The sequence below is a fragment of the Nannospalax galili genome, unplaced genomic scaffold (assembly GCF_000622305.1).
Source record: "Nannospalax galili isolate Female #2095 unplaced genomic scaffold, S.galili_v1.0 scaffold31, whole genome shotgun sequence".
Taxonomy (NCBI): domain Eukaryota; kingdom Metazoa; phylum Chordata; class Mammalia; order Rodentia; family Spalacidae; genus Nannospalax; species Nannospalax galili.
The window spans coordinates 6,842,199-6,857,143 of record NW_008332149.1 but is presented as its reverse complement, the minus strand read 5'-3'; the positions used below and the strand labels follow the sequence as shown (position 1 = coordinate 6,857,143).

General features: G+C 41.6%; 1 protein-coding gene across 2 annotated transcripts in view; it reads right to left on the bottom strand.

Annotated features, from left to right (window-relative positions):
- Shtn1 (shootin 1) overlaps positions 1-14,945 on the bottom strand; it is a 115,713-nt gene that overhangs the window by 80,489 nt on the left and 20,279 nt on the right. For both annotated transcript variants that reach the window (XM_008827336.3, XM_008827335.2), the window contains exon 3: positions 3,998-4,058. In XM_008827336.3, the coding sequence (XP_008825558.1) occupies positions 3,998-4,058 (61 nt within the window). The remainder of the gene's footprint in view (positions 1-3,997; positions 4,059-14,945) is intronic.

Sequence of the window (14,945 nt, the reverse complement as noted above, 5' to 3'; positions counted from 1 at the left end):
TTCTAGGCACATGGCTTCCTGGGAGGTAAAGAGCTAGAGAAACTAGGAGGCAGGCTGAGGGAGAGCTGGCAGAGGCTCAAGAATGGCATGGAACTATGGCTAGGGATGCATGTACCCCGAAGAGAAGGTGACCTCCCCACCTCCGGCTGTGCTCACAAGGCTAGGCTTGACATGCCCTCAGCCCTGATCACAAGGCTAAGCTTGACATGCCCCCCCCACCCCCCCAGCCGTGCCCACAAGCCTAGGCTGGACACGCCCCCCCAGCCATTATCACAAGGCTAGGCTTGACACGCCCCCCCCAGCCATTATCACAAGGCTAGGCTTGACACGCCCCCCTCCCCAGCCCTGATCACAAAGCTAGGCTCACAGGTTCTTCCCACACCTTGAGAGGTAGGTCTGGCAAGAAACCATCAGGAATTTGAGGGCAGCAAAAAAACTTTGCCACAGAGCTGTGCAAATGTGCGGGTTCCTGTGGGAGACCAACTTCCTAAAAATTCACACTAGCAAGTCTTCGTCCTGGCAACATGATGACCTGAGGCAGATGGTGCTGTCAGCAAGGAGCACTTATTAAGCACTTACTATATGCCAGGTACAGAGGTGAGCTCTTTTTATGCAGAGTTTCTCACTTTAGCCTCAAACAGGGTACAAGCAAGGTCATTCATTCCAAATTTACCAAAGCAGAAACTTGCTCAAGGATACATGGATGCGTGCCAAACAGAGCCCATGGTGATAAGATCCAAGCAATATTCCATTCCAGATCTCAAATTCTACCCTTGTTCAAAAGCCATGACCATTTATCTTAGAGTTTTAAAAGAAATAAAATTTTGTTTTGATTTTTCTTTGTGTTACTTTGCTTTGTTTCCTAAGATAGGGTCTCATGTAGCTCAGGGTGACCTCAAACTCAGCTATGTAGCCAAGGATGACCTAGAACTTCTGATGCTCCTGCTTCTACCTATGAGTACTGGAGTTACAGGCTTATACCACCATACCTTATTTTATGTGGCACCAGTGAATCAAATCCATGACTTCATGCATATGAGGCAAACACTCTAGCAACATCACTAGCTAAGAAATAAAGTTTCTTTACTCTGTATTTTATCTTCATGAGTAAAGAATTTACACCCTGAGGCCTGCAGGATGGCTTAGCAGGTGAAGGCACCTGGTGTTAAGTCTGAATACCAAGTGCCAAGTCTGATTCCCAGAACCCACATAGTGGAAGAAGAAAACTGACTACCGTAAGTTGTACACTCTAGCAACATCACTAGCTAAGAAATAAAGTTTCTTTACTCTGTATTTTATCTTCATGAGTAAAGAATTTACACCCTGAGGCCTGCAGGATGGCTTAGCAGGTGAAGGCACCTGGTGTTAAGTCTGAATACCAAGTGCCAAGTCTGATTCCCAGAACCCACATAGTGGAAGAAGAAAACTGACTACCGTAAGTTGTCCTCTGACCTCCATGTGCATGTATATACACACACACACACACACACACACAAACACACACACACACACACAAATACATACAATTAAAAAATGAGTTATATTTGAGGAAGAAGCATAAAAATTTGCTTCATGTTAATTAGTAGATATGAAAAACATTACTAATGAAATGTACCCGATGAATTTATATCCATGCTCAGGTGCCTTTCAGATCATAAACTAAGTTGCTCCTAAGGAAAAAAGTTTTTAAAACTATCAGCAGGATCTAGAGGAAAAGGCAGACTTTCAAAGGGAAATGGGAGATGAGAACAGAATTTACATGTTTCTCCCAAAGGCTGAAACTCAGAGAAAGTTGTTTCCATTCTTGCAGGGTACAGGAGGCCAATCCCTACCACCTAGCTGGATCAAAACATGCTAAGATAAATCCAGCCATAAGAAACAGGAAAACCTGAACCAGCGCCCTGTGCACAGCACACCACTCCACTGTCAACAACTCAAGCACGCTAACTGGCAACAACACCAACGATCAGTCTTTCCAAGAGCACACGTATGCCATCAGGCCTACACTAGGGAATGAGAAAGTACCATGCAACAGCCATTCATAAATATGAGGTATTTCTATCATGGCCTCCTGGCCTCCATGGACAGACAGGTGATTGCCTTAGATTTTCTTTGTTGTGGTCAGATGCTGAAATAAGCTGACTATTGAAATTTAACTATAATACTGCATTGTTACGGCTGTTTTATCTTTCACAAGAGTAAAATGTTTTGTTGTATAGTTACCAAGTCAACTCTTGTTCCCTGACTGATACAGCCTCTGTGGAACGATCAAGAAAGTTCCAGCTTGTATGGAGGAGGTTATTTTCCTGTAGTACCTGACTCTGTGCCCATGACATAGTCCCATATGACACTTTTGGGTCTGATTAGCTATGTTCTGACTCAGGGGATAAATAACAGATTTATGTCCCACAAAAAATAACATAGTTAAAAATTTAGAAGAAAATTACTGTTTGTGGGAATATAATAGTTATTTCAAACATCCAAACTCTTTAAGCTGTTCAAGCTCTGGAAATCTGTTACTTTTCTTTGCTTTTTCTTTAACCATTTTATTCATGTATAAGTGATATGTAAGTCGTTTACATAAATAGACACAGCTTGATCAGTTGGGGAATAAGTATTTGCTTGTGGAACCATTACTACCATCAAGGCCACAGACACCTCCTACAGTTTCTTCCCACCAACTGACTGATTTATATTGATTGATTGATTGATTGATTGATTGATTGATTGATTGATTGATTAGAAGTGCTGGGAATCAAACCAGGGCTTCACATATGCTAGGCAAGTGCCACATGACTGAACTACCTCCCTCAGCCCTACTGAGAACACTTAAAATAAGATCTACCTTGTTATAGTACATTTATAAGTATGTAATAAATGCTTTAGTAGTTATATGCCCAAATCTGTATAGATCTCTAGTGTAGTTCCTTTTTCTTGAATTAACCTAAGAAACTAATCAGATCACTATAAAGATACAAGAGTACTTCCCATGTATTATTGATAGTACTTTAAAAAACGGAAACAATATTAATGAAAGAACAAAGTTACGGTACTATATTACTGTGTATGATATATTTACTACACATTATATATGATCTCCAATAATGTCTATGAGAGGATCATACAGAACTACATAGTATTTCTAAAAACAACAAAACATGGCATATTCATAATATACCACAGAGCAGTGAAAATGAATTAAAGTTATGTATCTCATTATAAATGGATCCCCAAAACCATAACACTGAGTAAAATAACAGAATATGTGAGAAATGATACTTTGGGTACAGAAAGAATATTGCTTAAATTTACATTATGCATATTTATGATGTATATGGTATAAACATAAATATAAGAACATGAAAGATATAAAAAGACAAAAAATAGACTAAAAGAGCATGGAACAGATACAAAACTATGACAGTGGTTGTCCCCCCACAGACAGGAAAGGGAAGGACCAGGGAACAGCAGGCACTGAAGATCTTCCAAGATTATCATTTAGATACTATTGTAGAATTGCATACGTATCATATATTCCAGAAGACTAAGGGTAGCAATTAGAACTGATATACATTTCTCCTGACTTGCAAAGATTTACTGTTTACTGCAAAAAGGAGGCTATAAAATGGAATGTGAAATACACCCTTTTTTGGTAGAAACGTATTACAATAATGAAAGAACAGAGGATACAGTATAAAATACTAGCTTTAGCTTTTCTCGGGAGTCAAGGTAACAAAGTAATCTTGTTTTCCTTTCACTTTTTCCATAGCAAACTTTTCTTATAACAAGTTTAAATTTCTATAATACATTTATAATGCTTATTCCATTACTTTCAAAATCACAGTAATGTCAAGGCTTTTTTTTGGCAAATGGGATGACAATTTTTGTATTTTTGATAATACAACCAGTGCACCCTGCAACTCAACAGGGTCTCTGTTACTCCCACAATCCCCAACTGACGTCATGTGTTGAGACCTCCACAGAAATGCTTACATACTTTTTTGAAATTCTTCCAGTTTTTTAACAGCTTCATCTCGCTCTTGCCTAATTTTGTCACACTGAAAGGAGAAAGAAAAGGGCATGTAAGTTCATATGATAAATTTTAACTCTGACAAGGTGAACAACAAAAGCAAACTCACACAATAGCACTTTTTAATTTTGCAAAACAAAACATCTTTCAACAGCACCAGTGTGGTACCTGGTGTTTGTGCTGCTCATCTAGCATGGGATGTGCGTGCTTGTACCTAGCCAATTCTCTACAATGCTCTAAGATAATTGGTCATCTATTGTTTGTTATCTCTTCAGGAATATACAAATGAGCATGCTTGAGTTAATATGTGTTCCTTTTTTAAGACAACGGATGAGCCCCTTTTCAAGAAGTCTAACTCAATGAACACCTGCTCAGGCACAACTCAGCTTCCTGAAAACTTCAGCTTTTCACAACACTGGTGGGCTCTTGGAGGCCAAAGGAAAGACAACTGAACTGTGTGATGCTGTGATGATGTCACACACCGTGTCCTCACCAAGAAAAATGACCCTGGTATCTTCAGAATTCTAAATAGAAAAAGGTAGAAAAATTTTACAAAGAGGAGATAAAATATTCCACAGTAGTGGGTGTGTGTGGTGGTGCATGCCTTCAATCCCAACACTGGGGAGTTAAGGCCAGCCTGGTCTATAGAATGAGTTCCAAGCTTTAATAAATTATAGTAATTATTATTACTGCCAAGCCTTGTTGCTTTTTCTTCTTTCTTTCTCTCTCTTACTTTTTTTTCACTATGTAGCTCTGGCTGGCCTAGAACTCATGTAGACCAGGTTGGCCTCAAACTCACAGAGATCTGCCTGCTTCTGGCTTGAGAGTGCTGGGATTAAAGACATGCAACCTGTTGGATGCTTTTGCTTGTTTTGCTTTTCTTTTTTAATATTTTATTTATTTTTATTTGATATGTATGTGTGTGTTGCTTGCATGTATGTAAGTGCACCTGTGTCACACAATGCCCAAGGAGGTCAGAAGAGGGCATTGGATTCCCCTAGAACTGGAGTTACAGGTGGTTGTTAACTACTATGTGGGTGCTGGGAATCAAACCCCAGTCCTCTGCAAGAGCAACCAGTGCTCTTAACCGCTGAGCCATCTCTCCAGCCCTGTTGAATGTTTTTAATTTCAAATTTCAATGCCTAAAGAAATTATGATGCCACTGGTAATTTGAAAAAAAACCTCAAATTAAAAGAGTGTGTTAGTCTCATCTATTAGACTGGCAATAACTGAGAAAGTCCAAGACCAACGTATGGTCACATTCTATAGGTGAATAAGCAAGTTGGCATAAGTACTTTGGAAATAAAGGCAAATCAAAATTGGAATGCATATCTCCTATGACTCTATGAATGTTCTATACATTCTCTACAAATGTGTCCAAGGCAGTCTACATACAATGGTCAGCATGTGCAATAATCAATTATGTTACACTCACATGACCCGCGACAGAGCAGTGAAAATGAAAGAAAGCTATAGACTCAATAGAAATCTCAGAAAGCACATTGAATAAAATAGTAGAATATACATTCAATCACACCTTAAGTGCAGAAGAGATTTTATATACTTACATTCTACACATAATGCTGATGTCTATGGTACAAACAAAAACATAAGAACATGAGAGCGAGTGAGGCGCCTCAGCAGGCAAGGATCATTGCCTCCAAACCTGACCTAAGCAGTCAGGATCCACATGACGGAAGGAGAGAACCAGCATCTGCAAGGAGTCCTCTGATCTCCACATGCACACCTCAGCATACATGTACATCCTTCCCCAAAATAGACAGATACAGACACACAGACACACAGACACACACACACACACCCCACACACAAAATAAATGGTATTTAAAATTTTAATATATGACTGGGTGTGGTGGTACATGCCTTGTGAGACTGAGGCCATCCTGACCAGGCCAGCTGGGGCTCCAGGGAGACCCTGTCTCAAAAAAACTTCTTTAATATAGATATAAAATGGAAGGATATAAAGCCATGAAGTAAGTGGCTGTCCATCAGGAGCTGGGAGGGGACCAGGCATTGAGGTGAGTGGCACAGGATGCAGGCCATCACCCATTCTATTGCAATACTTTTTCGTTTATTTCATTTACTTCATTTTACTTTATTTGAAGCTGGCCTTGAATTCCCTATATAGTTCCGGATGACCTTCAACTTCTGATCCTCCAGTCTCTACCTCTGAAGTGCTGGGATTACAGGCATATGCCACCATGCCTGGATTATGTGGTGCTGGGGATCAAACCAGGGCTTTGTGTATTTGAAGCAAGCATTCTACTAGCTGAGCTACATTTCTAGCCTTTTTTTTTTTTTTTTTTTGGTCTTTTTGAGACAGGTTCTCCCTGTAGCCCCAGCTGTCCTGGAACTCTCTAGGTAGACCAGGCTGGCCTTGAACTCACAGAGATCTGCCTGCCTCTGCCTCCCAAGTGCTGGGATTAAAGGCGTGTGCCACCACACCTGGCGCCATTTATTTTTTTTAAAGAAAGTTAAGGGGCTGGAAAAATGGCTCAGCAGCTAAGACTGCATACTGCTCTTGTACAGGATCCGAGTTCAGTTCCCAGCACCCACATCAGGCAAGCAGTTCACAACTGCCTGTAACTCTGTCCCAGGGGGATCCAATGACTCTGAACCTCCTTGGGTACCTGCAGTCATGTGCACACACACACACACACACACACACACACACACACGTATATATACATATATAATTTAAAATTTTTTTAAAGGTTAATTCTGATTAATGGATGGATATTTGTTATATTATTTTAAATATTTTAAAAATAGCTAGTTCAGTTTTCCCCTTTAGTCACTAAAGAATCACTGAAATGTCAAAAGCCCATCTTGGGCTGGGGATATGACTCAGTAACTAAGTGCTTTTGGCAAGCATGAGGATCTGAGTTCAAATTCTCAGCACGCACATAAAAGCCAGGGATGACCACGTATGCCTGTGACCCCAGTATTGACAGACTGAAAACAAGTGGATCCTGGGAGCTCTGGTAGAGGCTGATAAGCAGGACACTCAATATTCTGACTTCCACGTGAATACATGGCCCCTGCATACTTACATGCACGAAACACACACACACACACACACACACACACACACACACACAGTGTCCATTAGACACACCTAAAACATGAAGGAAAACATGTAGCAAGTGCATAGGGCCAAGAGAGCAAAGCTGGTCATCAAATTCTAAATTAGTCCTTCTCACCCCATAAATAAGTCAGGCTGGGCCAGAGACCATTTTCTTCAAAAGGCCTATTGTGGGGCTCAGTGGTTTAGAGCACTGGCTGCTCTTGCAGAGAACCCAGGTTTGAATCTCAGTACCCACATGGTGGCTAACAACTGTCTTAACTCCAGTTCCAGGGGATCCGACAGCCTCTCCTGACCTCCACGAGCATTATAAGACATGGGTGTACTTACACACATGCAGGAAATATACTCATACACATAAAATAATAAAATATTTTTTAAAAAGGCCTATTTCATGAAAGTTTCCTCTAGAAATCTATCCTCTATAAGAATACAAACAGCCCCATCTTGTAGAGTTTCTACTTCCATTTTTTTAAGATATTTATCATTTTCATTTTATGTGTATACGTGTATTGCCTGCATGTAGGTAAGTGCACCAGCATCATGCAATGCCCACAGAGGACAGACGAGGCTACTGGATCCTCCGGAACCAGACTTACGGACAGTTGTTAGCTGCCATCTGAGTGCTGGGATTCGAAACCGGGTCTTCTGCAAGAACAGCCAGTGTTCTTAACCACTGAGCCATCTCACCAGCCACTCTACCTCCAATTTAATAGATAAACTTCACTCTGCATTTTTGTTAATGTATCTAAAATTCTCTTCAGAGCTTTGGACTCTTAAATAGCAGATGACACAACCTGTAACTGTGACACCGCTGACCAGTTGCTTCTAGAATGTTTCTCTTGTTTTCTGGAGCTGTCCCTTGTTTATTTTGGACTTCCCCCCCAAACTCCTGCCAGGCTGTGCACCCCACTACAACAATGCACAGTGGAGCTCAAGGCACAAAAAGAACACTCATTTTCGACTAGATTCAAAGGCTTGAGTCATGATTGTCTAGAGCAACACAGCTGGTGTTTGACTTTCTAATTCATTCTCCATCTAGCGTTTCTACAAGGATGAGGTGCTCTGTGTAGAAGCATCTTCATCTGTGCATCCTTACTCCTGAGTGGTGCTATTGAGGCTCTCAATGTACCTCTCAAAACTCTGTTTAAAGGAATTAAAATGTATCTAATTCTCACTAACATAGCCAATTTTCACTGAAACTTTGCATGACAAGAACACAGGCAGGTGATGGGTGGGGCTCAGTACTCTACTTCCTCCAGCCTGGAAAGGTCCCTCTGGTCCTTCTCACACCAACCACACTATTCCAGTTTCCTAGGCATCAGCAACACCTGATCTTCTTAGGCAGGCCTCTTCCAGCTGCCCAAACAAGAAACCTTATACCCATGCTCTCTGTTCTTAGACCCAGGTGGACAGGCTATAGTTAATAGCATCTTAATTCAAGATGCAGGTAACCTGTTTCTCTAGAGTCCAGTTCACACTGACCCTCCAGTTACCAATACAGTTACAAGCTGCCTCCCAACACCAGCTGTGTTCTACCAGGGGTCTTCGTGTTGCTTTGCTTTCTATTTTCTGCAACCACATTATGATGAAACTGGCAGCCACTGAATTTACCATCTGCTATGCTGAAAAGCTGAAGCAGGGGTGTGGGGGGGGACGGGGGGGAGTTACACATACTGTGAATGCAGTGTACTGATTCCACACCAGAAATGATCAAAATAAAAAGGACATACTCACTTACCAAGCAAGAATCCAAACACCTACATATGATAATCATCTCAGGCAAATCCGAAAATATCTTATGATCTCTCTCCCCAATAAGAATTTATCAGGGAGGATGGGCCATGGAGAAGTGTTCCAGCTCTGTGCCACACAGAAGCCCCCGCACCCATCCCACCCTCTCCTCTGCCCTACTCACGCAGCTGCACCATCTGTAAAAACAGCCCTTTTTGTTGTTGAGAATTGCTCATGCAAACTTTGCAACAGATGTTCTTTGGCCCACATCACTTCATTAGGAAGCTGAGCCAGTCTCTGTAGCTCAAGGCTGGAGTAGAACCCAGCAACTTGAATGCTGGCTGCCTTAAGCACACTGGATGACATTACAGCTACTCTCCAGACTCTGTTTTGACTCTATAAAGTGGTAGCTTGAATGGAGGTTGGTTGGCATTGCTGGTTTTGAAAACCCTTTGTGTCAGAAGCCCAGGCTATTTTCCAGACGTCTTCCTTAAGGTTTATCCAGGTGGCTACCTGGCTTTTGAAACCAAACCAAGACCTCAGAATACTGATAGGCTGGACCACAGAGGAACACTCTTCCAGTGTGAACGACATCTTCCCCCCATCCCCTCACCGATCAGCCAACTACTGTCAACATAATGTCACTTTGTGTAGGTTCAGTAGAAATATGGGTAACTGGTGTAGACACAGTTGCAGATATGCAAGAAAATACTCTGAATTGTGTCTAACTTCCACTTATACTGGTTTCATTTTTATCATGTTGGTATACAAATGCAATTGAGGACTATCAACCTATAGAAAGGACAGTTTGGGGGGCTGGAGAGACGGCTCAGCAGTTAAGAGCACTGACTGCTCTTGCAGAGGACCTGGGTTCGATTCCCAGCATCCACATGGCAACTAAGAACCATCCTTAACTCCCGGGGAATCCGATGCCCTCTTCTGACCTCTGTAGCATTGCATGACACGGGTGTACTCATATACATGCAGGCAACACACTTGTACACATAAAATAAAAATAATATTTTTAGAAAGACCAAAAAAAAAAAGAGAGAGAGAAAGGACAGTTTGGGACCCAAGAAGTATATCCACGAGCTGTCCACACACACACACACACACACACACACACACACCCCTTACAGGAGACTGAAGTAGACTTCTGAGCAGCTATCGCCTGGGATCACTGAGGGTCTCCATCTCCTTCCTCAGAGCACTGAACAAATCTACACATCATCTGTATATGCCAAGCACTGTGTTAAACAGGGGTTGGGACGTGATGGGGAACATCTTAGGACACTGCTGTCTCAAAAAAAAAAACTTAGGATCTACCAAGAAAAACCAACAGAGATGGGAAATGCCTAAGAACCCAAGGGCACTTGCTACAGTGATAGAAATACTATAGGGTTGAAGAACAGAGCAGTAATGACACTGTCCAAAGACAGGCCAGCTCCTCAAAGCTCACCCCTCTTTATCCCAGCTACAATATTTAGACATGGAAATATACCTAGCATCAGAACTCATCGCTGGTGCCAGGGTTAGAATCTCTGGTGGCATAGGGAGAGGACCATCAAATCGGTTTTAGTAAAAATCGACAATTCCATGGCTCCACTTAGGTAAAGCTGGCTACCAATCGCCTGTGCTTTCTGGATCTCTACAGGCTTATCCTTCAAGAACACAATACATGAAATCATTCCCACTAGGATGGAATTCCTTTCACTGCCTTTCTTGTTTGGTGTTCTTCTTTCTTCCAATTCAAAGTTCTTTCCCTCCAATTTTCACAGGCCAGAAAGAAGGAAAGGCTGCCCCCATCCAGGCTGCCTTGCAGCATTCTCCAAATTCTAGGTATTGTGTGAGATGGAAACACATGTCATCAGAACTGAGATCCTTGCTCTTTGTTTCTGGATAGATTGCTGTTAATAAGAGACTCATTTTCACTTTCAAACTGCTAAGTAATTACTTTTTCTCTGGCACAACCACTTGCCACTCCATCTCAAAGAAACTGCATGTATGTGGATGTATTATGCATGAACAGTTAGCATAATAGATGCGTAGCTTGCTCTTTAAAGTGGCTTCTTTATTGATTTTTTAAAAAAATAAAATACGTGGGACCTTCACCTCTGCATATTACCTGAGAAGAAGCGGCAGCAATAATAGACAACCGCGCCAGGATACAAACACCATCATATTTCTTGCTTCTTGAGACATAATTCTTGGGAAGTGTCTGTCTCCCCTTTTCACTCATTGTTCCTGGCAGGCTGACAGCACTGCCTGACGCACTGTTCCAGGAGCTCACCCAAACGCCTTCCTATCAGGCACTTAAACATTTATGCATTTCAAAACTCCATCTCTGAACATAATATTAAATGTAAATACTATTTAACAGCAAACATTCTTATTATACAGATTTTCTTCTTTTTAATATGTGCTCCATACACCCTCACCCTCACCACCCTGAGAAATGTGAACACTTTTATTCAAAGCTCAATGAGGCGTGTCTCCCATACAGGGGAAAAACAAAACAACAACAACCAAAAACTCTAATCAATTATGACAAGGATCCTCGTGAGTCCCAAGTGCTTCCATCATAGAATTGTAACTAATATTTGAATAGGATGGTGGTGACATGGCAAAGAAGCACATTTATTTGGCTGATTCCAAAATATACAGCCATCTGTTTTTCCATGCCCCAAAGTACAGATTTAGAAGATTTTATCAACACCAATGTGATATGCTCTCTGACTTTTTCACATATTGTGATGATGCCATTTGGAAGACGGGAAAGAGCTAGTAGAAGGCAGTGACCCTTTCCCAGTCCCCGCTTATTTCATGGCTAAAACACAGATCCATGCACAAAATCTCAAGCTTTTTACATTTTAATAGAACTCACACCACCTGTTTTTTTCCTTATTTGATACTGTGATAATAATAAATTCTGCTTGATCAGTGTGACAACTACATAAGGAACATGCAGAATGGTTCATTACAAGAAAACAAATCTTTTGAGGTGGTTGGAGAAGGCTTAAAAACAAGTGACATATAAATGGAGCACTAAAGGAGACTCAAAGTCTATACATGAGGACGCTCAGGAGCCTTATCTTTTTGCTGTCTCCTTCCGCCACCGAGCTGCGTGTACTCGCTCCAACAATAAAGACAAACATCACAGCTCTTTGTCAACTGCTCTGTATTCCCGTTGCAATGATTTTACTCAAGGGCAAGACCTTAAAATTTTCCTTTATATTGTGGTCCTCAGAAGGCATTCAGCAAAGTTTTTCCTTCAATCAAACTTCCCCTGCAAACTCAAACAGATTCTGACTCCATCTTCAAAGGCATCTTTAAAAAAAACAACAACAACAACAACAAAAAAAAAAAACCCACACAGTGGCCAATATCCCACTGCTCTTAAAAATGGGAAAACTGAAATGGTAAAGATCAGTTATAATACTGGTCCAGGGCCAGTGAGAGGGCTCAGCAGCTAAGAGTACTTGCTGCCAAGCCTGATGACCTGAGTTCGATTCCCGAGACCTACATGCCGGAAGGAGAGAACAACCTCTCACAAGTTGCCCTCCAACGTCCACACACATGTACACCATGGTCCCCAAAACCCCCACACATACATCAAACAAATGCTAACAAACACTGGTCTACCCCTAAATCTCCTATCGCTATCTTTAGAGTACACTACTTTGGAATTTATATGCAAACATATGTACACACGACTTTTTCTAATAAAAGACTGAATTGATACTTAAATTTCAGTTTTCCAATAGAAGCCAATAAATGGTAAAGTCATGACTCAGAAAAGTACTGAGTGATAATCTGCTGTGGAAATTCATCCATCAACAATAAAGAATATAAGATGGGGCTGGCAAGATAGCTTAGTCAGTGAAGTGCTTGCTGCACAGCACGGGGACCTGCGCTTGACTTCTGGGACCCACAAAAAGAAATCTGGGCATGGTGGCACCTGCTTGTAATCTCAGAGCTGCGGAGGCAGTGACAAGTGGATCCCTGGGGCTTCCTGGCCAGCCAGCCTAGCTTACTTGGTGAAGGTCTAAGCCAATGAGAAACCCTGTCTCAAATAAAGAGTGGAAGGCCTCTGAGGTTGTCCTCTGACCTCTATATACATACGTGCACACATGTGCACATGCACATAATACACACACACACACACACAGATTAAAAACAAAACTAGGGCCTTTATGGAAAAAGTCAGTATACTCTCTTAAGTTTGAAAGAGAGCACTGAGGTCATAGGACATGTCTGAATCTAGACTCTGTCACCATAGGACCTTGGGAAACTCATTCCACCTCAAGCCCCTGTTTGCTCTGTGTGAAATAGGGCTAACACAGGTCTGTCTGGACCATGTCACCAGGGAGATAAGAGGACACAGACATCTCATAGGAGCTTCTAAAGAAACACTGCCTTTAAGCACCTGCCTCCCCTGAAGAACCTACATCCTGCCACAGAGCAGACTCCAAGAAGCAGAAGGAGGTCCTACCCAGAGGAACCTATGTACTGTCTCTTCTAATTGGCAGGGTTCCTGGCCTGGCAACAAAGACAGCTAGACTTGATAGAGACACACGGGAGGAAGCACCTTGCCTCCTATCGGTTTTCTTTCCTCTATGCGTGCCAAGTTTTACCAGAACAAATCAACTGTGGCAAAACGAAGTCTCCCTTCATTTGGCTATCCCTGAAAGATTTCATTTAATTCTGGGTTGGGGCCCCATGGAGGAAAGATGGCTGCCTGTATTTACTGATGTGGACTGGAAAAAGCTCACCCAGTCAGGCACAAAAAGTGCTTTCCCAGAGAAAATGGTGTCCTCCATTTACCACCTCCGGAACTAAAGCTGCTTTTACTCATTCTATGTTGTATAAAAGGCTTTTATTAAATGCTTCTCTCCTTTGTAATACCCCCCCTTTGAGGGGAAAACCTGCAGGAATAAGCAAGCTAGTCTTTTAACAGAAGGTAAACGGAGTGGGGTAGACTTAAAACCACTCTACTTTGTTCTACCCAACCACAACGCATTCCATATTGCTTTCATTTCTTTCTTCTCATTTCTGTTAATAGTTATTTTTAAAGAATTAGAACAGAAGCGGGTCAATAATGCCTACAGATGTTACAAATGTGTCAGGCCACACTCTACACAGAGAGGTTTGTAAACAGTTGCCAGGCTGAGGTCATTTCAAACCCTTCTCTTACTAAATGCATTTTACCTATAATTCCATGTGCATAACTGACGGTTCACTTAAAACCTCACTGCAGAAAGTGGCTCTGGGTTAAACAGCTATCGTCCCCACCAAAAGGAAGAACACCAGTGGATGTTTATAGAACACCTATTTTTAGGGCATTTTGAAGTCTATGGTAATCTTGGACTAAGAAGGAGAGAAAATAAAACACACAATCTCTTCCCTCCCCTGCTATGAAATTTTCTCTGTCTTCTCTTACTATACTACCTGAAGACATACCAGTTTGCTTCCCCTCCTATCTTTTTTAATATGCTTAGGTCATTTCAAACCCTTCTCTTACTAAATGCATTTTACCTATAATTCCATGTGCATAACTGACGGTTCACTTAAAACCTCACTGCAGAAAGTGGCTCTGGGTTAAACAGCTATCGTCCCCACCAAAAGGAAGAACACCAGTGGATGTTTATAGAACACCTATTTTTAGGGCATTTTGAAGTCTATGGTAATCTTGGACTAAGAAGGAGAGAAAATAAAACACACAATCTCTTCCCTCCCCTGCTATGAAATTTTCTCTGTCTTCTCTTACTATACTACCTGAAGACATACCAGTTTGCTTCCCCTCCTATCTTTTTTTAATATGCTTTCAATTTATTATTATTTGTATCATATAGTGTGTATGACTCATGTATGCACGCATGTGTTCAGAAGACAACTTTTGGGAGTGAGTTCTCTCCTTTAATTGAGGGCCCCAGGGATCAAACTCATGTTGGCAGGACTGCGCAGCAAGAGTGTTTACCCGATGAGCCATCTCTCCTGTTGTTAGATTTTTAGATTCTCCTGCATGAACCCCTCCAGCCTGCTTTGCTCTTCACCCTCTTGATCCAAAAACAGCTG